Source organism: Acanthochromis polyacanthus, chromosome 3, assembly GCF_021347895.1.
Source record: "Acanthochromis polyacanthus isolate Apoly-LR-REF ecotype Palm Island chromosome 3, KAUST_Apoly_ChrSc, whole genome shotgun sequence".
Classification (NCBI taxonomy): Eukaryota; Metazoa; Chordata; class Actinopteri; family Pomacentridae; genus Acanthochromis; species Acanthochromis polyacanthus.
In genome coordinates this window covers 20,372,252-20,398,458 of record NC_067115.1, presented here as the reverse complement: position 1 = coordinate 20,398,458, position 26,207 = coordinate 20,372,252, and the positions used below count along the sequence as shown (strand labels likewise).

At 39.3% G+C, this 26,207-nt stretch overlaps 1 protein-coding gene across 1 annotated transcript in view; it reads right to left on the bottom strand.

Moving 5' to 3' along the window:
* The window catches only part of usp43a (ubiquitin specific peptidase 43a), a 146,433-nt gene that overhangs the window by 48,908 nt on the left and 71,318 nt on the right, over positions 1-26,207 (bottom strand). The window contains 3 exon segments of the mRNA XM_022199008.2: positions 492-660; positions 14,757-14,901; positions 20,721-20,856. Of these exon segments, the coding sequence (XP_022054700.2) occupies positions 492-660; positions 14,757-14,901; positions 20,721-20,856 (450 nt within the window).

The window sequence follows — 26,207 nt, the reverse complement described above, 5'->3', positions numbered from 1 at the left end:
AAATGTAATTTTTACAAGTGCAGAACTCCAGTTTGACCACATTGTTCAACTCGGTTTCACGTTTCTACGCTGTCAGCTTAAAGCTACAGCCGGATATGAGATTAAACTGCACAAGCAGAGTAAAACCACCCCCGTCGAGAGAATTTGTACAAGACATATACAGGTCAGAGTCAAACAAAAGTTTGATGCTGATGTTTAGACAGCAGTGGATGATGAAAAGGAAAAGGAATAAATTATGTATTTGATTTAAGACTGTAGACACAGGAGAGCAAGAGGAAAGATGCGTCGAACAACAGGACTTGAACAAGCTCTAACACACAGTCACACAAATATGAAAAGACACATCTATAAATAAAATCTCATAAAAGAAGTCAAACTCACACTGTGGTGTGCTTAACAAAATCAATTCTTTGGATATCAAGTCAAAGAGGTGTAAACTATCAATAACAAACAAATCAACATAAATAAACGTTAACATTCGTCAGCCTCACCTGACCGCTTGCTGGCCAGATCCTGCTGTGTTGCACATGAGGAGGAGGACCTTCGTGGAGCTGCCCTGGTTCAGGTATTCAGATGAGAGTGTACCGGATGGAGGTAATCTCTGACCATCAGGTCCAGCCGTGGAGGTGTAGGGGGAGGAAGGGAGGCTGTGGTGATACCCTGAGAAGAGCAGAGGAAGCAGGAAGAGCTGTTTCATTAAGGCTGATACACAAACTGCTGGAGAGCGATCACAGTTCTTGTCAACCTGCTGTTAAGAGTGATGAAAGTTTTCACAAGTATCTGCAAAATCACATTCATATCTTTAACCGAAACTGGTGAACTTAGAGTTTTGTTTTCATAAACACATATAGAATAAGTGAAAAGAGCCCAAGGTCCTTTAATGCACCATTTGTAGATTTTTCATTCATGCAAGATGGAGATTATAGATATCAAATGTTATTATTATGATGACTAGAACTGCACTGAGATGCTTGGACATCAACTTTTCCAAACTCAGGTTCAGATTTATAAGGAGAATAAAAAGGCAAAGAATAGCAGGTAATGGAGATTATGAAAAACTAGTCAAACTGCGGAGAGTACATTTTTTTAAAATCTCAAAACAGTGTTAAAGTTCCTCCACAGCTTACAACAAACAGACAAATTTGGTGGGAGAAAGCTGCATTATTTTTCAGCACCTCTTCTCTAAAAGCGCTGCTCACCTTAAAAGCTTAGTCTATCAAGCTGGCGGCACTGAAATGAACCGGGGTTACAAAACAGCTTTGGGTGTCAAAATGAAAAACTGCCATGCCCGCTATCAGCTAATGTGACATGTTTACACTTTTGAAATAACACATTTTCAAAAGAAACATATATTGCAGTAGGATTGCCCTTTGATTCTAATTTACCCAGAGGAGCTGTAAAAACTATCACATCTGCAACAGCAGAAAAAACACACTGCTGTGATTAATAGTGAGTAATAACTGGGGGGATACAGAAGGCACAACCTCTTGTCTCCCAGGAAACATAAACTTTGACATTATCAGAGGATTTAATTAAACAATGCTTGTTTGATCCCAACCGTGCAATTAATCACTGCCAACCTTTCAACACACACACACACACACACACACACACACACACACACACACACACACACACACACACACACACACACACACACACACACACACACACACACACACACACACACACACACACACACCCACAAACACACTAAAGAAACTTAAACACATGCAGGAAAGTGAGCATGAATAGATGTAAAGCTTAGATGTTCTGCCTGCAGGAAAGCAAGCAGAGAGATTATGAAGGCACACTAAGTGTTGTGTAAAAGAATTTCATTTTGCAAAAAGAACAGAAAAGGCCACCATTTTTGTTGAACTACAATTTCAGTGAGTAAACACCTCTTTGTTAAAAATGAGCACTGACTGCTAAAATAACATACTGAATCCTGTGGAGATGTAAAACTGCTCAGAACTCAAAGCCACATGTGACTTATGAAAAATGACCACATGACAAGAGACACCGTTTCCGTTTTCTGGATTCTCTATCCAAAAACACCTAACATCTAGAAAACAGCAGAAAGAGCAAACTTTTGCAGAAAGTCTATAAAATCAATCCAATATTTCTTGACGCGTTTTCTCTCAGCACCAGGATTTCAGCAAGTAATTGTATAACCAGAGAGTAATATGTGGTGTATGGTGAGCAGTGTGATTTCATCCACATGTCCCAGGCGTGCTGGGACAACCTCCTGCCAGACTCTCATTCTCACACCGCTCCCAGAGATGGACTGTGGAGACCCACAGATAGAGGAAAGTGTTAGTGAGGAGACCAGAATGGAGTGAAAAGAGGAGACTGTGAGAGTGGCAAAAGGAGCTCCAGCCGAGAAAGAGCAGTGCTACCTAATTTTCTAGAAGTAATTCCCAGAGTGAAGTGTGAGGCAACAAGACTTCAGTCAGGACAGACGTTCACGGTGACCGAGTGGCACTTTGAAGGTCCTCTCAGAAATGCACTGATTTTGTGTTTAATTAGCATGATATCGAACCATTTGTTGTTGTTATTGTGACAACGTCATGGTTGCTTCGGGGTTCTCTTTGTAATCTGGTATTTGTAATTAAAAGATAAACATTGCAAAGGAAGAGAATGAACAGAGAGAAAGAGGGGATTGTGAGGAGAAATAAACAAGAGAAACAGAAATTGCTCTTGAGGTGGGACGTGGTGTGTACGGCAGCATTAATTAAACAGCTCAGTCCTGCCGATGACACGGCGCCTCCTCTGGCGCTCGCTTCCCCACTCTTTCCATTTCTTTCTTTTGTCTTATCTCACACTTCGCTCTCTCCCTCTTGTACTCGATTTATCATTGCCACTATCTATTTTCTCTTTCTTTCCCCACAATTCTCCATTATCTGGCTGTTAGGCATGAATCAGCTCTCAGCTTCATGAAACTAGGCAGGTAATGAGAGTAGAAAATGAAAACAGACTAATAATTGCTACAACAGAAGAATATTGAGAGTGTTTCCGATGTGAGGGACTGTTGAAGGAGAGCGTTTTGTGCCAGGGAGGACGTAATTCTAAATCACCCGCAACATTATGACAACAGATGAGTTAAGCGTGTACTCATATATCATTAAGTTACAACCCAATATTCTGCTGGGAATACTTGGGTCCTGGCAATGATGTGGGTGAAAAATTGATGTGTACCATAAACCTAACAACAACCCCACACAAGAAGAACTAACACAGCTTTAGGCAGCTAGTTTTATTGGTGTACATCCTAGCACAGTCAGGACTGCGGTATGCTTTGATGCAGAAAAATGCAACATTTTATTCTACCTTAGTGACTTTTAGAAATCAAAGATCTCTCAGTTCAACTGAACAGCAAAGCTATTCAAGTGGAAAGCAGAAGGAAAAAACTTGGTAACAGACAGCACGGCACCACTGGTTCAGTGTGGCTTGGAGCTATTGAATAAGAACATCTTGAACACGACTGTGTAAAAAAAAAAGTCCCACAATCTCTTTGTTCATATCTATAGAGGATAAATGTCTGTATTCATTAGAAATGTGCCCTTGATGGTCCCATTACTCTGCAGAACTCAATTCGCACACAAAAGCCTTGTGTAAGTAGACAGCTATTTTTTACTGCTACATCAGGGGCAGAAGTCCTCCAACAGTGGTGTCTCATTTTCAAACAGCTGTTATTTCATTACTGATGTGTAAAAATAAACCCCCCGGAGAGCACTTTGGGCACATGAGCAAGTAAAAATGAAACTTCCCCCGAATCCCAAGTGGTGCAGGTCCAGATGAGTGACCCCTGTCAGTGCAATCGACACGCCCGACCAAAAATACCCAGGTGAGCGTGGGCTTAGTGCTCGACAAATCTGAGGGCAGCAAACAGCTATCTGACCCCAGAGCGACTCTGATGACAGTGAAGCACCTGAGCTTTTTCTGCCAGCAGCAAAATGACAGATTAGGTGTTCGGCATGGGGAGAAACTGAAGAACACCTGATGCTCCTTCTTTTTACCTTCTTCTTCCACCATCCCTCAACTACATCCAGTTAGTTTCCCATCTGCTGTGCCAGTGGGACAGCACAATATTGTGTCAACAGCATCCCCAACACTTGTGCTGCTCCTTTATATTAGAGAAAAACAACACACACGAGCAACAAAGCTGCAATCAGTCACACTGCCCAAGGTGTTTTGCACGTAGTTACATCACGTCTCAAATATTATTCCAGGAAAACCTCATGCTGAACTCCAACTGCTTGTGAATAACTTTAAATATGTACGTTTACATGCTGCATTATGCGATAAAAATGCGTAAGAACCTCTAAGATGTACTGCAGATAACAGCTTTAGATTCAAGTCTTCAAATAGAAAACTGAGGATAAAGTCACAGAGAGGTCTTTTGCCAACACATCCATTAAAATAGAAGACTTCTTCTAGTGTCCTATGCCCTGCTGACTGGTTCATTTGAACATAATGAAGTTGGGTTGCAGCTTATACTGTACAGAAGTTGTTTTAACATGCTTGTGGGCAAAGGAAGCTTCTAAGCTGGCATTTACACAGACATTTATGCACCGTTTGTGTCCTTCTTAATAAGGCAGCTGAGCGGAGTAGAACTGTTATTTCCCAGATGAGTTGAGAACACAGTCCAGAGGCGGATGTGGTGATCACTGTAGACACATCAAATTTCATTCTGCCTTCATTCTCTTCAGGTTATTTTAAATGATGAATGCTACTGAAGGGGCGAGACTTCCCCTGTGAATGTTCATGGAATATTTTTTTTGCATTTCTGTACCGAGTTTGCTTCAGGCAGCCTGTAACCGTCTTAATGGACCTGCACGGGATGGGCACTTTGCACGGTTTAATTTGCATGTGTGATGTCTTTGTATCTCAGTGTGAGTCTATTTATGTATAAGTTCATATGCTGCAGGATGTTTATATGCACTGCATATGAACCATTGTTCCACTCATACAATAGTGCATCCTATTAGACAATATTAGTTCCTTACTTGGAGTTTTTACAAACTGTCGTTGAACTAATTCTCAATTTTAAAAAGGCGCAAAGCAGCTTAAACCAATCAGTTTCACTCAGGATTTTGTTGTCTACATCCTTCTAAAAGTTCATTTTCTGCTGCAAGACAACACACAAGTACCCCATTTTACAGTGAGCAAAGATTTTTTATAATGCTTAGAAAATGCCTCTGGTGATGAAAACTAATAACAAAACCAGGGACAAACCACAAATGTTATTGTGCACCATTTCTCATCCAATCAGCACTTTGCTATCTAATGGCCAAAACAAATATATTACAACTAGAGCAGCATTTGAAGAGCTCATCCTCAGCCAAGGACAATCCCTCATCTTGCAAATATAATGAAAGTGGGTTCTTCCTGTGACTATGCTCCACTTCTCCACCCAATTCTAATGAAATTCAGTCAGCTTTTGGGGAGATGGACAGATGCACAGAGACGAACAGCACTGGCTTCACACATATCTGCCTGGGTTCTTGCCACAGCAGAGAAATAAATCTTACACACAACACATCATATCAAATTGATGATCTTGCTAAAGCAGCAGCTGAAGGATGTGACGGCCAAGGTAAGCACATCAGAGCACTATTACAACCCTTTGGCGGTTTGATGAAATGATACAGAGGTTTACCCACAGCTCCTCACTTCCTTGTCACAGGACCTGAACTCAATCACTCGCTCTTTGTGGAGCCACAGATGCCAAGTATGTATGATTGAGGAGAAACTGAAAGAGGGTCTTTGAGATATGTTATTGTCACTGCATGTATCTCAGAATGCTGATGCCATTTGTGTGACCCCTTTTCTTCCACCTCTGCCAGGGAATTGCTCCTTTTTAACTTCTAGTCTAACAAACACACACACCCTTGTCTCTTTTGGCCTGGCCCAGTTGGTCTCTGTGCGAGCAACTCCAACAATCCACTCTGCTCAAATCACGATTGGCCTCTCCATTTCCCACAAGACCTGGCCTTTACTTTTTAATTTCGAGAGGAACAACTGAACATCGCGTGAAGTTAGCAGGCTAAGCTTCCCTGCACTTTCTATTCGGCCTGAGCCATTTTCTTGTGCGGCTTTGTGGAACTTTATCACTCTATTTATGTGCAAATTGCCCCGATTGTCGAGAATGAAATCGAACGGTATTGTAGCGCATTGGACCTAATTGATTTTTCAGTGTTTTTCACCAAGAGACCCCCTGCTGCCATTTCCTCTAAATGCAAAACCTCATTACTGTACCCAAGAGCAGTGTTGATTCAATATCCCCTCCAGAACATTTACTGATAAAGTTGGAGAAATTCTGCTTCAAAACACTAAAATACACAGCCGTTGGTGACAACAGAAGCATTCCCTGCATGCAATAAACCCTCTGTGGCATCTCAAACAAAGCAACCACAGTACGGCGGCCCGCGGGCGGGCCGTTTTTTTTATCGGTATACGCTTTTTTTTAAATAGAAGGACACTGCAAACACGATTATACAAACACTATACACACATAGAAAGCTGAGATTCTCATGAATCCGCCGGTATAAACCACTTTCAGATGTGATTACCACAGCGGGTAATATAAACACATTTATCCAACAAACAACAAGTCAAGTAAACGTGCACAGCTCACCTGTCGACGCAGTTTGGACGCTCGTTTCTGGTCATAAAAGAAGATAATCCACAAAAACCGGCCAGAACCCAAGCTTAGCCATCCAGAGGAAACAATCCAGTATAATACTTTGGCCAAAACATGTCTCGAAATAGGTAAAAAATCCAGAAAACGATCGGCTCCGTGCGCGTGCACGCGGCGCGTGGTGGCGCTGTGCGTTTCATATTCACTGCATCTTTCTATTATAACTTTATCATACACGGTCCTATTTTCTTTGTTCGCGATTCAAAATGGATACTGGAGGCTTCTCGACCGCTTCAAACCGGACTTCAACCAATCAGGTGACTCGTTTCCGCCTACTTCGGCGATTTAGCCAACCATGGCCGAGTCTGACAGATATCGATTACATCACTTGATTGACTTGTTTCTCAGCAAATCACGCCGGAGGAAACGTTAGATTGACAGGCCTGGTAGCCAATGAGCTTGCTGAATGGCTTGCCTATAAATCCCGCCTCTGCCAGCGGCTTTATATGATATTTCATTCGTGAGCTCCGGGGTCCACCTGCTGTTTCTCTGTATTCCTCTCAATCTGTGTGTGTGATCGACACTGAAGCCTATCTGAAGTGATTTTTTGAGTTCTTTATGAGTTTTTGGAATGAAAATGAAGTGGAAAATGAAGTGAAAAGGAATTTATACCATTCTGTAGAGAGTGTGCACAGTGTATAAAGAGTGTATCCAACATTGACAGGGGCGGAGCATATCAGTACAAATACATGTGTGAAACACTCATTTCTTGTAGTATTGCTCTGAAATTTTGACCTGAACTATGTAAGACCCCAGGCTTTTGCAATATTGTGTTTTCAAGCTGTTGCAGTGCTGCCACACTGATTTTCAGGTGTTTTATTAGGGAAAAAATGTAGGCGAGAAAAAAAATTCATCCTAATTCAGTGTGTTCCAACATACATAACTCTGTGCCAGTAGCACCTAGAGTAATTCTGACTGCACTGGGTGAAAATTCAGGTTGTCAGCTTTCAAATGAGACCCCAACCATGCATGTACTCCAAACAGTTCAAGAACAGCATTCAATTTACTTTCTGTACATCTTCAGTAGAAATTTCGGGCGGAAATTGACCAAACCTTAAAGGGTTAATTTACTGGATGTTTACAATCTCTGCTCTTTGTGTCTTGCTATTAAATGAAGGACTATTCATTATTCATTTTTCTCCTATCAATGATAGAAGAGAGAAAAGATCTTTAGGGGGGCTTTTCACCTTCCTCCTCTACATCCTGATTACTTCTTCTTTCCTACAGTGAAGAAAATGTGAAGGAGGAGACAAAAAAAGGAATAAAAAAAGGACAAGCCAAGAATGAGGGGCAAGTGGAGGCCGTTTGAAAAATGTATTTGGCAAAAGTGAACTATGGTCGTCATATTACTGCTGCCTCCACAACAGACGTTCACATATAAACTTGTCAATATCTAGTGTAGCGAGTGAATTTAATGGGAAAATTGGCTCAGGTGACCCAGAATAAGATGTTCCAACGAGTACTGGATTGTCTTGAAATTTTGCACAGGCATTCTCCGCGAGCCGCATGCGGCATGGCTGTAGACTCTTATCTTGTTTACATTTGTTTTTTGTTTTTTTTCCAGACCTAAAATAGAAACGTGAGGGGGTGCGATGGTGTGGACATTTTGCTACAGGGACTAGAGGAAAGATGAATAATCCAGGAAGGCCAGCTTGAGTAATACATCCAAGAGTTTGACACTTTATCCGTAAACCACTCCACACACACACACACACACACACACACACACACACACAATCCCTCTACAATGGTTTATTTTACAGTGAAACAGGATTTTAGAACTCTGGAAAGTTGATAATCATTTCCTCTGCCTCACAGATTGAAAGGTAAAAAGTGGAACCTTACAGTTAATGTCACAAAGTAATCTTCTGAGAATGTGCGCCTGAAAATATCTTACTGGGCCACATTTTTTTCCCAAAACAACATTCTTTTTTTGCCTCAGTGAAATGAATAAGAAGCCTGCATTTTTGGTGCTTTTCATGTGCAAATTCAATTCAATTCAATCCAGTTTTATTGATATAGCACCAATTACAGGTCAGATTGTCTCAAGATGCTTTAAAGAACCCATATGCCAAATCTCTACGCAGCAGCCATTTTGTTTTCTTCACCATGCACCATGATGACAAATATCTCATTTTCACTGTCACGGTGCAGAAGGAGGAGGCAAAGCAGACAAGAAAGTGTGATGATGAACACCATATAAGCATGGAAAAGTACATCTGTACATCTGGTAAAGCATGCCCACATTGAGCGGTGCTGTAATTTGCCTCATCAGGGTTTCCACTTTTCACGTCACCCCCTGGTGTTAAAACACATTCTCAGCCTATATATCCTTTTAACTCAGCAGAGGGCAGAACATGAAGTCCATTTCTGAGTAATTCTGCCATGAAATTTAGTTCTACTGTTTTAAAGTGACCATATGCCAAATCACCTTTGAATTGACATGCTGCTGAAGCGGGACAGTGTGATAAACTATAAAAACATTTTTTTTACTAGTTTTTAACTGAACTTTTTTGGAATAATTTACTGTAATTTTACAGAATATTCCTGTTTTGTATAAATTTCAATTCATTCCTTGAAAGCAAAATAACATCAGGTAAAAAAAAAATCATTATTTTACAGATGTTTGCATTGATTTGAAAAAAATGGAACAAAAAAAATTCAGGGTTATTAAATTTTTCTTGCTTTGTTGCATTACAGATAATATATCATGGAAAACAACGAAATTAAATACTAATTTACATGTTAATTGTAATAAAGTATTAGATAGTCGACAGTAATTTGCCATTTTGCAACATTCCACTGAGAAGTAGCACTTTTTTTTAACTGCACTTAAATCAGAAAAAAATAATTAAGTTTTGCAGATATTTGTTGTTTTCTAAAATATATATATATATTTACATTAAGGATTAAACAAATGTCAAATAATTTTGTTTTTTTAATCATTTTTGTTTATTTAGAGATAATATCTTTTAAAATTTGACAAAAATATTAATTTACATGTTGTGTGTAACAAAATAAAACAGGCCAAAATTATAAAATAAAGGAAGCGTGAAAAATGTTGTTTTACAGACAATAGTTTGCTCTTTTACAGCATTTTACCATAAGGTTATATTGTTTTTTTTAACTGTAATTAAATCAGCAAAACCAAATAAATAACAGTTTCACAGACATCTGCCATTATTTGAACGAAAGTTTATATATTTTAAGGACTGCTGCTGCCAGATGTTCATTTCCCTTTTTAAATGGAATTTGTTTTTGCAGTGTGAAGGTAAGTGCCTGGTGAGTGTTTCAAACTCAGAAGACTATAAATCTTAGCCACATACTGAGTGTATATTGAGAGTGAATTCTCTACATCTCTGCATCATTTTATTACACACTGTCCAACTGATGGTTTAGCCACTAACATAATGGTTGCATTCCTGTTTGTGTGAGTGTCTGTGTCAGCATGTTTGTTTAGAGGCTTGAATAGACGAAACAGGATTTTTCAGCCATTCAACAGAAAAATCAGTCAGTAAAATATGACATGAAACAGGTTTTTGGGCTGCGTACTGTTAATTTCATGTTTAATATCCCTGGTAATACAGTTTATTTTCATTTGACAGTTATTATTATTTGTACAAATCCAATTTTGTGAGCGTAACTTCATTTAAATGTTTTTGAAAAATGCAAATTACCTGAGATAAATGAGCCATCTTTGTATGTCATTCAACGGCAATTCACTTATTATGTCTGCAAATCACTGATTAAACTTCCTCCCAGGATGATAAATTCATGTGGTTTTTATTTCAGTAGGAATACAGGCATTAGTGTGATCATTCACTCCTACTCAGAGACAACAGCAGACGACATGTAAACTTATTCTCTACATAAGTACATCTGCCACTGCTGAAAACAGGAAATGAAGCAGTTTATTACCTTTTTCTGAGACACTAAAACTTTAATTTTCTTCTCTTGCTATTTCCTGGTGGAGACCAAATCACAAATTAGCATTAGTCAGATTTGAAAGCATATAAAACTGCTGATTTCAGACTAAAACTCTGTGTATCAACATTTCAAAGCTGCGCACACATATAAAGAATCACATCTCAGTTCTAAATAAAAAGAATGATACCACTGAGATCACTAAAGTAATTCATCACGATGAAGTTTATACATGAACATGCCAAAAAAAAACCTTCACATCTCTTGGAGGAAAGCAAAATATAGACCTCGCAGTGAAGTTGTCGTGTGAGTTATTTATTACACTGCTGGACCTACAGGCATTCTGCACAGTCATCAGTCACGGCCATCATATGGCTTTACTTTTTCACATGAGCAGCAAACACAGGCCAGAAGATGGGCAGCAGCAATACTGTAGCACTTCCTGACATGAAGGCACAAATTAAAGGAAAAAACAACATAAAGCATCTTAATAAGTTGCTGGGCCACCACTTTCTCCCAGAAAAGCTTCAGAGCTGCATGGAACTGATTCTCTGTCTACCCTCCATAACAAGACAGTCTCTGGAACTCGAATGGAGGCACTGAACATGATTTTTCTAAAAGTTATTCCCTTATTTGGTGTTTTGATGCCATTCTATTCAAAATAATTCTTCATAGGTTTCTCTTTGGTTGAGATCAGGTGACTGTGAAAGGCCGTAGCATATGATTCACATAATTTTCAGTATCATTCAGTGACCCCTTAAGCACTATGGATGAGGGGCATTGTCATCCTGGAAGAGACCACTGAGGGTCAAGGGTTCAGGTTTTTCCTTTAGGATCAAAATCAAACAACAGGTCTGTCAAAAACACACGGAAACACGTTGTGGCTTCGACAAAAAGACACTGGCTCTACAGGAAATTACACAGAAAATACTTACGTATGTGGTCCTTTATCTCCATTATACCAAACTGAAGTCTCAGCAGGAATGAGCTTGTAAATTCTACAATTCTACACACTCAGACATGACATAAATCCCACTGAATGAAGTTATGATATCCTGGAATCTGGTCTGCTGTGATCCTATGAATTATTTGGCGGTGGAACCATTCATCATTTTCTTCAGACGCTCACGAGAATAGAAGTCACATTTGCCGGTGAACACTTCAGTGTGACTCATTACGAGTGCCTTTGTGCTTTCTTGTGTGCGCTCTGTGCAAGGCCTCCCTCGAGGGCCGTGTATTTATGAGGCTCTCCAGTGTAATTCTAATGGAGTTTTCACTGTGTGAAGTGACAATAGAAATGCCTCCTGTTGAGAAAGTGAAGAGTCTTAATTTTTCATGAGCACTTTGAGCATAGGAGTGAATTATTGATGTCATTCTTCTTCAGGGGTAACAAAATCCTTCATAAAGGCTTCACTGAGCAGCAGATTGGTGGGCAAAGGCTAAACACAACTTGAGTAAAAGGCAAACCACAGAGTTCACCATTAATATCCTCACAATTACAGCGGTAATGTGACTCAGTTAAGCCCCTTTCAGACGTGACTATTGATCTGTGAAAGTAATCACTGCATGGCTTTCAGATATAGGTCTGGACATAAAGAAAGTGACAGGGTCATTACAGATACAGCAGTGCTTCTTGTGCAGTAGAAGAGATATACTGGTCTGTTTTCTCATCAGTGAGATTGAAGCCCTGATACAGACCAGGAGCAAATGGAAAGTGATGCCATCAAGAGAAAGAAACATTCTCCTCCAGAGGACCCCCTCAGTGAGGAAAAACTAAACTTATTCTTAACTGTGTGCTTTGCTAACTCCTGGAGAAATTGTCTAAACACCTGTTAGCTTCCTGGTAAATTTCCTCAATAATTTTGTACTTCATAGGCTTCGATGTGCAGAATTCTTCTGCTTGTTTAAAAGTAAAACCGACATCCTTTCTAAAGCTGAAACCCTTATGAAACTTTCATTTTTCCACTCTACTGTCAGTGCTGGAAACAGATGGCATGATTGGAAGTGAATGGTGTCTTGGCTGAAAACGTCTGAAAAGTTTCAAGTCATCTACATTTGACATCTCTGAAAACATCCCCACCTTCTAAAGTGACTAAAGAATTCTACCTTTAACCAGAATTGATTAATTCACATTAATTCCTTTCTCTCAAAAACCCACCAGCAGATTTGAAAGGCGCGTTGCCTTCAAGAACTGTCGAAATTCCAACATTTATCAGGGACAGAAAATGTACAGAAACTATATACTACATACTGGATGTTGAACTATGAACGTGCCATCTGATCAGGAAACACAATCACATCTTTAGTCTTAAAGCTTTAAATTGTGGGATTTCATCAGAATCACTTAGCTCTAAATGTTTCATTTTAAAAATTTACGAAGAATTAAAATGATTAAAAAATACTAACTAATTATGTGTTGAAGCCATTAACAGCTCAGCTACAATCAACACTGACAAAAAGAAGAATTTTTGGCTGAGTCGGGCTGAACTGCAGGATGTGTATAGAAACAAATTAAACATATACACTACAGTTCAAAAGTTTGGGGGTCACCCAGGCAATTTCATGTTTCCCATGAAAACTCACATTTTGACTCATGTACTAATATAATTGCACAAGGGTTTTCTAATCATCAATTAGCCTTTCAACACCATTAGCTAACACAATGTAGCATTAGAACACAGGAGTGATGGTTGCTGGAAATGTTCCTCTGTACCCCTATGGAGATATTCCATTAAAAATCAGCCGTTTCCAGCTAGAATAGTCATTTACCACATTAACAATGTCTAAACTGTATTTCTGATTAATTTAATGTTGGTAAATGGTAAATGGTCTGTATTTATATAGCGCTTTACTATACCTGCAAGGTACCCAAAGCACTTTACATGATACGTCACATTCACCCGTCACACATACATTCACACACTGTTACCTTCATTGAAAAAAAAAATGCTTCTCTTTCAAAAATAAGGGCATTTCTAAGTGACTCCAAACTTTTGAACTGTAGTGTATGTAGTGAGTCATCTACAGTATGTAGAGTCACAATTTCTCCCAGTTCTTTTAACATCTGCAGGCTCTTGGAAAGTGATTCCACAATTCATTTTTTTTTAAACATAAATTTAAAAAATGCCACATTTATCCCGTACACTTTTCAAAATGCAACCAATAATATTTTTTGTTAAAGAACACCTGCCTGGGATACATTTATGTTGTTCAAAACTCTCAGACCTCAGTTTCTATTTTTCTGTTGTCTCCAAGCTCAAGCTGAGATAAGAGCTGCAGACGTTAGATATCTTTATTTCTCTGCATACAAATTTAAGCCATAACATTTAACAGTGTCACTAAATATGGCCAAACTGTATGCACACTTGACTCACGTAGGGTTATTGGGTAATAATAAAGGATGAAAAGGATTTTTATTTACCTGAGGTCAACCTGTTCTGAATGAACAGCCAGTTTATTTTACAAAGCAGAAAACACGCAAGGGTTTGTGGGTCATTGCACCTGCTCTCATCCTCGTGTCAATTGTGCATTCAACAGTCTCTTGCATTAATGAAAAGGGTTGTAAAGGACGGGTGATGATGCAAGGCTGACTGAACCTTACACCTGTCTCTCTGTTTTTTTAAGTTCAAGGAAACATAGCTCTTCTGTTCTCATACTAGAAAATAAGCAAAAATGGGGAAGCAAAAAACTTACTTGCTAAAATTGTGGGACTTTTCAGACTTTTAGATACATTAATTTAATTTGCTGAAGCTCATCCAGGTGAGATATTAGTCAAGCAGACTTATTTGGGGCGACGCAACCATTCAGACATGACATTTAATCTATTTTGTTTGGGTGCCATCATGCATAAAGAAACTGAAAGAATGAACACAAACAACAATGCAGGTGGGGGCTCTCTCCTCACCAAAGCAGAAACTCTGCCTTTGAATACAGGAATTCATGAAACATAAGATAAAAGTGAAAAATATTCACAAATGTAAGAGCGATTCAGTGTGAATCAAATTTAATCAAGAGCAGAGGGAGGCTGGCGAAGAGAAAATTGGAAACGAGGAATGAGCAAAAGTGCCAAATGAGTGTGGGAAGTCAGTGTCTGCAGGGTTTTTGATGGACAGCCTGTTGCCAAGGTTACCTGAGTGTGGTGCGGAGCTCCCACGGCTACAGAGGGGAGGAGCCTGGAAGGCGTAGACGACGTCGCTGTCAGCTATTGAAGTCAGGTCGTCATCATCTGCGAAAGAACGCTGGAAACCCGTCGAGTAAAGCTCTGATAGGATGACCTGCAGAGAGAGAGACAATGTGAAAAGTTGTTTCCTCAAATATGGCCCATGCAGTCCTTGCAATATGATTTATTCTATTTCCTGGGAACCAAAATCCCCATAAGAGACAACAAAGAATTTAATTGAACTAAATAAAAATCAGGACTGCTGACCCTCTGGAATAGCATAATGTGAATATATATTGAACGGCTCACAGAAATAAACCAACAATGAGACTGTATTCACACAAATTCAGGGAAGGATAAAAACAGAGGAGATACATCACAGAAAAAAAAGCCTGAAAAATGTCTAACACAGGCACAAAATCAGAGACTACAACTTTTAAACTGAAATAGATCAAGACAAAAATTCAAGACATGCCAGTCTGCAGAGGGAATGACATTAAGAGCGAGTTTCTTTTTAGGATGTCTTAATATTTTAACTATTGGAGATATGTCTTACTTAGCTTCATGTTTAAATCAGGGGGTGCAGCGCTGTGAAACATTTTATTAAATGAGGAGAGTCTCACAATTCACACTGCAGGATATTTTGTGCATGAGGTTGTTGATAATTAATTTCTGTTTTGGATGCATGTGTGCAATATTTAGATCTTTCCTGTCATCAGCAGCTTATATAACTAAATGTTAAACCTGGGGAAAGGATCTTTCCTGTCAAAATAAAACTTTTCCTTTTATGCACACAAAAGCTTGTACATTTGTTTTTTGTTTGCTTGTTTTTTCAATCAAAGACTTTTATCAAGTACTTTGTTACACAGTCATTAATTATTTACACTCACAAACTGATCATGTCAAATCAATACGAGCCACTGTGCGTCAAGTGTTAGCCACGTAACATTTTCTAATGTGGATATAAATGTGACTTGGCAACTCTAAACCATGACCGCAGAAAGCACTCATATCTGACTGGCTTCACGGCGTCTTGGAAAATCATTTTAATGTGCCAGATTTGTACACAAAGACTAATAAAGCACAGGGAACCATAGCAACTGTGTTTTGCGATACTTTATCAGTGAACTCTCACTGGTGAAACTGATCTAATCGTGAGTTTAACTGACTGAAAGCAAAGTTACAAAAACAGAAAATGATTTCAAAGCAGACTGTGTCAAGAGGCCATGCCTTGTTTGTCATATTTGTGCAGCATAATATATTGTTTGCTGGATACCTGATTTAACAGAATTATGTTCTGGTACATGCAGTGTGTTAGATCTTAAATAGAGCAGAAAAAAGAAGAGAAAATTAATAACAGTTGAAAAAAGGCTCAGAAACGTAGCAGATGCTGAGAAGAAAAAGACACACACACAAACTAGAGGTCACCTATAGGGGTTTTTCTGGCTCAACACTGAATTCTAGTAATAGGGGTAACTGATCACTGATATTTTGAACCAATAATCTTATTGTTCTTCAAACTGACCTTTTAGGCCTCAGACCGTTTGGTAAAACTGGAAAATACAAAAAAAAGCAAATTCCTGGATGAAGCAAATTCTCAACTTAGTGTTGTTTGTCCAAGTTTGTTTTCCAGTATGATGCCGGTTCATTTTTGCTCTTCAGGGCCATTGGAGTTGTGTCAAGGACTAGTGGGCGTCCTGCCGCCCTCCAGCGTCAAGGGGCAGTAATGAGTGGCATTACAGCTCCATGCGCCAGAATGAAGCCGAGAGAACGCCGCCCTCAAAAACTTACTCAAGAAAAAGACACAAAGTGACTTTTGTACTTTCTCAGAAGTATTTTTCAGGCAGTACTTTTTAGTTTCACAAGAGATAAGACTAAGGGTGAGGTGCCAAGTGGTTGGTTTTGCAAATGTTCCACTGCTATGACAGCACACAACCAATTTCCTGAGATTTTCTGCGGCAGCGTCTGATGCTAGTAGTGTTGAGTAATACACAGATTCAATGGTAGCCCACAAAAAATTGAACTTTGGCCATCCATCACTAAAACACATTAGAATGCTGACATTTTTACAGCAACTTAAATAACTTCTGAAAGAAAAGTAAGCACTGAGTGCAGAGCTGACTGGCTCTGTGATGCATGTGGTCGAAACATTGAGCCAGACTATAAGGAGCAACTCTTCAGAGATATAACTGTATCAGAACAATGAGTGGGGCTTTTGATTTGTTTCTGCAGATTTGACGAAGTACAGATCCCAATAACTACAAAAAAGACGATTGCATCCAATAATGAGCTGGATCAATAATTGGTTGACTCATAACACAAACATTTTTTATCATAGTGAAATTATATTTGATTAAGGTATAGGGACAAAGTTAGACAGATAAAATAGATCAAACAAGCTGTCTGCTTCACAGCGTTTTGATGTGATGATAGACTCAACATGGCACTGTGTGTGTCTATGTCTGCGGGATGCATCTTATGACAAACTCACAAAGATGTGGCAATTCCATCACAGTTGCACATTTTTAATTTTTTTGCCCTCTTCTGTCATCCTGACTTTAATACTGCCTGCTTGTGTGAGTTCTGGTGTATAGAAAGATCTTCCTAAGAAATATGTAACAAATACACCCATAACAACAAAAAAAAATGAATAAATGAAAAAAATGCAGCACAAGACCTTCATGGTAAATAAAAAGTGAAAACCACTCTGAGTGTGCGTTACATTTCAGTTCAAAACAGAATCCAAATGCAGGATGCAAAGATCCAGGTATGAGCAACTTAAAAAAAAATATCACAGAAATCAGGACAGGTGACAAAAAACATGAGGAACTACTGGAAAAAAAAAGACAAATCACATGGACCAAATACACAAAGATGAACGAGATGCAGGTAACAATCAGAAAACCATAAGAACAGGAAGCAAAAGTAAAAAACATTTTAAAAACATGACACAAGGAGAGTCGTCTTTCAAGAGGAAACAGGAAATATCTAAACTAAACATAATAACTAAACAGGTGTTCGTTAACATCTTTAGTTACCTGAGCTTGCTTTGTCAAGTTCAGCAAACTTAACTCATCTAGATTTATACATCAAAAACTTGTGAGGTGAGTTTTAACCTTACATTTAATCTGATTTTGTTAACTGACATTTTGGAGCCTTAGCCTGAAATAATGCTGCTGAAAGACTCCCAACTGGTATCAAAAACATAGAAAACTTTCCACCTACAGTAGCCTTCCTTCACTGACCACCTGTTGAGTAAACAACTGATTTTAAGAATTCTTTAACTTGAGGAAGACATGAGTGTCTAACCTTCCTCTACCTCTATAGGCCTCTCACATCATTAGAACAGCTGCTTTAAACTCCTCCGTGGAGACAGAGGCAGCTCCAAAGCTTTGGAACAGCATTCAATCAAATGTTCCTCCATCTATGACATTCTAAAGAAAAATGTCAAGATGTTTATGTTTTTAGTGGCTTTTGGTTGTTCTTAGTGGTCCTGATATTTCAGTATCTTGCATTTTATTTTCTTTCTACTTCATGCATCAACATACAATAACCCCTTAAGCCCTAAAAGTAGCCATCTATGGACTATTCTTGGAGGTTTCTACTTGGAAAAAAACAACAAATGTAGCCAGTAACAGCTGCAAAACTATAACACCAAAATAAAAAGCCTTAGACTCTATGATAAGAGACGGGAGGACTTTAAAATATAGTGTCTCCTCATTCCTACCACCAGGCCAGAGTGAGATCTAAAAAGCTCCGGCAAAAACTGACACGTTGAGGTCTGACAGTAAATAACATCCTTGTAACAGTGAGTCAGACACACTGATGTCACTGAATCTGTTCTAAAAATTCTCAGCTGCAGCTCCACTGGATTTCAGACAACAGGACTGAAGCACAACAAACGCTACATCCGCTTTAGTCACCGTCATACTAGGTGGACCTTTCAGAGAATGTGAAAATGGAAACAAAAATACACTCAAAAAGGAGACATAAAGAGCATCATTTATCCCGCCCTCACTGAACAGCAACATTATTACAAGCTGACACTGGTGGCCAAAAGGCTGGGACATATCCAGCCACTTTCATCTTCTTGCCTCTTTACAGTGACGTCTTCTCTGTTTATGTTTGATGTATCAATGTTAACAGTTCAACAACATTCTTCAACTGGTGCCAATCTGTGTTTAGCATAAAGTGTGTTTCAGAAAAGATTCAATGTGACTTGAAGTTGTGGTACAAATTGCATTTTGACATACCGGTACATTTGGATATACCAATAGATAGTGGAAGAACGGACTTATGAGTCGTGGAAAAAGGTATTTTTCATTTCATGGGCCATTTGAGCGTTGGTTGCTCTCCTGCACTCCTGCTGCTGTGGACTCAGGTTCAGAAAACACAGCAGAATTCATCATCTGTTACAGGGCAGGTGAATGATTGATGAATACACACCTCTGGAACCTTTTCCTTTAGCCTTTCTTATGTCTGTGACTTTCAGCTGCAAGTGTGTGCATGCATTCAAGTGCATGAGTGCACCCTGTAATGAAAGACATTCCTGCTTTCTGTTTTACTAATTAGGTTCTTTGTAGAAAAGTGAGAAAGCTGACAACTAGTAACATGAAAATATTGCACCTAAATAACTAAACCATTTATGTAAAGGTGAAACAAAGACAGTGCTCAAATAGGTAACAGCTAAGCCATCTGCTGTAAACATTAGCAGAGTTCCTCGGTTAAACTTTAATCCAGTAAACTTGCCTCAGTATCACACAATTTTAGCATGCCTTTGGATCCGTGTTGACCTTAGTTTGGAATCCCAAATATTTGGTTGAGGAAGCTGTCTTAAAGTATTTGATACCTGCCTGGTGATTTGAGGGCAGTTGGGTTTGAGATTTAGACTTTTCCTACATGACAGTGGAACTTCTCAGAGAAAAAAAAAAACCAAGTACTCCAGTAAATTAAAGTTTAATAAGTAGAAAATACTAGAAATTTGAGGAAAATCCCCATTAAAATTTTAGAATTGAATGTGTCTCCACAATTTCATCCAGAAAAGCTGTCTAATCAATTTCAGTACCTGTAACTATAGATGCATTTTCACTTTCCACCAAAACCCTCCAGTAGGTTTGAAAGTTTTATCTTTTAAAAATTTGTCAAAATTACACTATTTATCATAGCCAAAAATAATGGGGAAAAATAAAAAAAAGAATCTTCTGATCTTTGGATTGTGAACTTTCCGATAGTCTTTGAACAGCTCATCTGTTCAGTGCCATTTGGTTGGGATACCTACCAAAATTCTAGGTTCAAATTGGGATATTTCATCAAAATCATTTAAATCTATATTCCTAATTTAAAAATTCTGTACTTCCGAGTGCAGCCGAAAAGCTACTAGTGACTGAGCTGCAATCAACAGTCCAATGACAAAAAAATCGAAGGCTTTTCGGCTGGACTGGGCTGGAGGGCAGGGTGTGTTTACACAGAACAAATAGGATAGAATTATGGAAACAAATTAAAAATCTGCAATATGTAGAGCAACCTTTTTTGTATTGGTAGTATATGTAACAGCTGTGGGCATTTGGAAAAACAGGATTTTTTTATTTTTATTTTTTAGAAAATAAGCAACAAAGAAAATCAGCTTTGATATTTCCTTTTTTGTGATTTGTGAGATTATAACTTTCTTAAACTTCAGAGCAGACATTTTTGAGTCCTGTCTACTTCTAGCTATGGTTGTGCTGCTTTCACAGAGCTGCAGGATTTTGTATTGCAATAAAAATGGGGCCATAGTACCGGTAAGTAAAATCTGTCAGGAGTAGAAAACGTGGGATAAATAATCTCGTCAGTGCATGTGATACTGAACTACTTACCCGTTTCAGAGCCTTCTGCTGTCAGTCACCTAACACAAATACAAGTAGGTAACGTTAAAACTCTCTATACGTGTCTGTATACCTGGCCTGGGGAGATGTTGCCCTCCGCTGCCACCATCGCTCTCAGGCAGGACACGGAACCAAACAGAGGCACTGCCAGACCCACCCGCAGATACCGCTGGCCCTTCGTGCTGAACACCAGCGTCACACAAAGTGGCCTGTGGGGCAAACAGGGGGAAAGGAGTGAGCAGATAGTAAGTCTGTATATATTTGTGTCTGTAAAGTGGTAGAAGTAGGCAGATAGAGGAACAAGGGCAGATATATAAGTAAGCAAAGTTCCACATTGTTTAACAATTCTAACTTTGCATGTTTACATTACTACAGCTACTAAACCAACCCAGACATTCTCAGTTGCTTACAGATGTAAATGCACACACACACACACACACACACACACACACACACACACACACACACACACACACACACACACATGTTTGTACTTCTATCTTAGTGAGGACATCCATAGGCGTAATGCATTTCCTAGAGCCTTACCCTAACCTTAACCATCACAACTGATTGCCTAACCCTAATCCTTACCCTAACCCTAACCAAACCTCAATTCATACCTGTTCTCTAAAAACAAGTCTTCACCCTCAAACATGGCTGTTTCAAAGTGAGGACCGGCCAAAATGTCCTCACTTTGTAAAAATGTCCTCACTTTGATAGTTAAATGCAGAAAATGGTACTCACCATGTAGCAAGTACAAGAACACACACACACACACACACACACACACACACACACACACACACACACACACACATACATATATATATGTATATGTATGAGGTACACACATAGCATCTACAGACACACACACATGTCAAGAGAATGGGATGTCAGAGGAAGCAAAAATCTGTTTTTTGTCCAGGAGATATGCTTTAAGCTTATCTGCATCTTGACATATTTCAGCTGAACAACACTAAAAAAACATTCAATAAAATGGGACTTTGACATGCACTGTTGAGCTGTTCCATGTCTAATAAATTCAGGGAAAAAGATTTCCTCTGATGATAATATGGTGTAAAAATCTAATTTCACGACCATAAACTCACTACTTTTTTGCATCCGATTTAATATCTCAAGTGATTTGACTGTTTTCAGATGCTGCTTTTGCAGGGGTTTCATCTCTCAGTAGGGTTTGTTTCAATTTATGCGTGACTGGACACATCGAGTAAAACCAGCACGTGGTGATAATCCCTCTGGAAACAACTGTATGCTGAGGCATGTCTGCAATCAGAACATCTCCTATGGAGGATGCAGGGATGAAAATAAAGGAGACAGAATGAGAAACGATGGAGGGTGAGCAGGAAGATATGATATCTAGATTGTTGGATTTGTAAGTGAGGACAGTTTAATCAGAAGATGAGAGAACAGAAGAGACAAGGTGTTGAAAAGAAAGAATAAAAAAACAGGGAGAGTAGAGGAAAACACAGAGCTGGAAGACAAAGTAAGGTCATGCCATCTCATTTGGGATGAGGACGGTGTAATCGCTGACACCTCCACTTCCTGTTTCCCATCATGCATTATTCAGGTGAGTAATGTGCTACCAGTGGGGAGGCTGACAGGGCAGATGGCGGAGGATCTGAGCAGTTGTTTTGTTTACGTTACTCCGAGATGAGACGGAGGGAAATGAAATGAAATGGAAAGAGAAGTGTGGAATGACACTCGAGAGCACCAGGAAACAGAGATGTCATCCTACGAAGCAGACTTTTTGCAGCCTTGTAGCTCCCTACTGGATTAGTCTCTATTAAACACCAACATCTCCCATATGCTCTGACATAAACCTGTACAAATGCACTGAACTCCTCACCTCCAAAACATAAAAAACAGCCATTAAAAAAAACATCCTAGACCCAGAATCACAGTCAAACTGATAACAGATATTACTACTATGGAAGTGTTTCTGCTGGCTTTAGATCAGTTACTCTAAATAACATATATTTAACACTGCTGTCGGCCATTTTCCTGAGTATGCTATTTTTGTTGCAGTTCTTCAAAGTAATCCATTTGTTGTAGTTTACGCCATGAGCCTGGACCAGTATGTCCTCAAAGATACTTGCTTTAGATAGTTAATTCCTCTAAGTGAATGAGAAGAGTAATTAAAAATAACTCTCATGTGTGTGTTGATGTCGGCTGTTGAAAATCTGCTGTTGTGGTGTGTTCAGATGGTGGCTGACTCCAGGCATCTGTGACTTGTAGGAATTGGCTGGTGAAGAGATGTGCATCTACAAATGCTATTCTTAAAAACGTACGTCATGAAAATATTGACATTTTTTCATTACATGGAAAATAGTGACTGTTTTTCCATTCATAATTTGAGACATAGTGGAGGGGTGGGGGGGAGGGAGGGGTGGGGTGGGGGGGAGGGAGCAATCCATTCATTCTAATTCTTTATCAAAACCCGACGCCTTCATCATCCACATTTACACACAACACCAAACAAAACTGACTCAAATGACTTTACTTGAGATGATTTATTACACTTCATATAGCCTCTCTTATATATTGTAGTCTATTGTCTAAGACCAGTACTTGGCTGTTTTTTTTTTAAAATTTTCCTGCATTCCAACAAGAAGCAAAATGTCTCTTCAAGTTGATATTCATCTTGTAAAGAAATCAGTGGAAACTAAAGATATGTGTGATTTGGTGTTTCAGAAGGTGAAACTACTATGATGCCGAGTAAAACTTACATACGTAAATGTAAGTATAGTTTATTACTGTGTTTATACATCATGATACAATGTGGTGCTAGATGATTTGAGAATACATATCGTGGGAAGGATAGAAAAGCATCTATTGTGCCATTTGTCTTCTATCGTTTCTATCGTTTCTAACCTAATTTTATCAATTATCACAGCAAATATATCATTAAATAGCCTACGACGATTGTATTAGTGTTTTCTTGTCACTATGGATACTCTAAGTTTATATAGGTGAAAATAAAGAAGAATAAAAAAGGGATTTTTCGCAAAGAAACTACATCTTGTGGTTTTGCGACATGCCGCTGCTTTACGTTCTTTGATTCTCATGTGGGTTTGCCACGTGCTTTACGTCACTTAACTCATGAGTGCGGAACGATGGACGCGCAACAGGTTGAAGTTTCATGCTCAGAGTCGCAACAGACAGAGACAGCTACACAGGCAGCCCAAGAAGAAGCATTGTTACCGAAAAGAGGGGGTACGTCTGTGATTTGGTTACATTTTGGGTTCAAGAGGTCTGACACGGAGCAGAAGCTGGCCATATGCAAACTATGCTAGAAAACTATTCTATCACCTAAAGAAGGTCCACGAAAAGCTTGTGGTATTGTGGTTTATCGCGATATATATTGTTATCATGATATAAAATAATCCATGTCGTGATATATGATTTTTTTCCATATCGCCCAGCACTAATACAATGTGGTCTTAATTCAAATGTTTGTTGTCATTCAGGTGTTTGTTCGGTTTTAGTGCATCAAAATGTATTGAGGACGTATTGATGAATGATGAGTGAGAGGTATTATTAGCTCACATGACTGCTTGAGGGAATTTCGTGTTTTCTTGTGTATTTTCTGTTCTGCATGATTACACAGACATTTTAAAGAATTCTTGAAAATCAGTTTAAATATTTGACATATGGTATCTGACACGTGAACATCCACAAAATGAAAAACAAGGTACAGGCTGCAAAGAACTGAATACTCTATAAGCTAGCGGAGTCTGTGCTTTTATGTCTGAAATGTCCGCCCATACAGTCACACAAATGCCCAGTGAAACCCAAGTCACGTTACCGACTATGTTCAGGAGCATTCTCAGTATTTTGAACTGAAATACCGACTTTGGTACACATGATGCTAAGACAGTGCAAGGTTAGATGGCTGGGAGACTCACTCTGGTTTACCCTCTCTGCTGCACTGGCATTATCTGCAGCACCCAGGCCCTGATGCCACGCTGGCAGCCAGATCTTGCTGTCTCTCTGGGGGCCTCAGACTTATCAGGGATTCAGCTGGGATACTGCTGCAGAAGGACGGTGCATTGAGGCCGCTATGTGTGTGCATGTGCATGTGTGTGTGTGTTGGGTCAGTGTGGGGCCAGCAGCGAGTCCACACTGAACCTGAATGAATTTCCCTCTGCGCTGGAGCTCTGGCAACTGCAGGAACAGAACGCACACTGTCAGAGAAGTCAAGCTGCAAAACCGAGTTTGGAGTGCAGGGAGGATGCAAAGCGGCAGCGTCTGCACGTTTGAAGATAGGAAGATTCACTGAGCACTGAATGCCGGCAAATTGAGGAACTGGATGTGGCTGGAAATTCAACCGATGCTGCTGTTGTTTTCGGCTATTTATTGTCTTTTTCATATGTTTATTGTGTGGCTGGACATGTGGGCAGAGAGACAATGGGGACAACATGGGATGAAATCCACAAAACTGTAGTTCCCCAGTATCTTTGGTCAGCATGATACGCCGCATTGAACTGACTTTAAAAGTCAGTGCACACCTCACACAGCTATTAAGACCGAATAGAGCTCTGCTAAGGTTGAAGGTAGACCTGAGCTTTTAATGTAAATCACTTAAGGTCACAGGACTCCATTCAGTAAAAACAATTAGTCCTGCCCTCAAAAGCAGGTGAAACAAAGCTTGTCAAAAAACATGTGTGCATACAGAGTCCTGAGAAGAGATTTCATCATTCAGTTATTTAAATTACCTGTGTAGGTGACTTTTTTTTAAATCAAGTTTTTGAAAATGTAATTCATTTACATTTATGTACATGCAACCTAGTGTTGTCATGCATATGAATCTCGAAATCTATCTATGTCCCTTTTTTTTTTTTTTTTTTTTTTTTTTTTTACAAGTTTCTGGTGTTATTTCTGATAATGAGTGAGGAGAAAACTATCCAGATGCCAGACAAGCCTCCACACTTATCATTGGTCTACTTGGCTCTGGTGTTGAATCTGCTTTCTCACTTGGATGGCGAGATAGCAGGTGAGGGCTCGGATGTGTTAGCTCTCTCTCTCTCTCTCTCTCTCTCTCCCTGCCTGCATCTTTGATGTCAAAATAAAAATGCCGTGTCCCTCCCTTGCTCTTACTGTCCCTATCTTCATATGTCAAAGTCGTACCGTCTTACAGCAGAATCTTGCTGCCGTGCAGCTTCTGGCACAGTTAAAAATGGAAACAATGCAGAAAGTGTTTGGTCAGGGACTTCTGATGGCCAGCATGAATCACTTTGATACGTCCAACGCCGGTACTTGTTTATGTATACATCATGCTTGTGCAAACGTGTGCATTTGGTTGTGTTGTCATATTTGTCATATTTTCTTTTGCGATATGTGCTGTTCCATCTGTTAAGAACACTGAGGCTGTACTAAGCAGTCTGCATGATCATACCTGTATCACTGGTATCTGATAATAACCTCATATGTGCACAGTGTCAATTTCTAAGCAGCTAAGAAATAGTACTGGTTGACTGGGGCAGTGGTTTGCACTGTAGCCTCACAGCTCGAAGGTCCTCTGGCTTCCTCTAACAGTCCG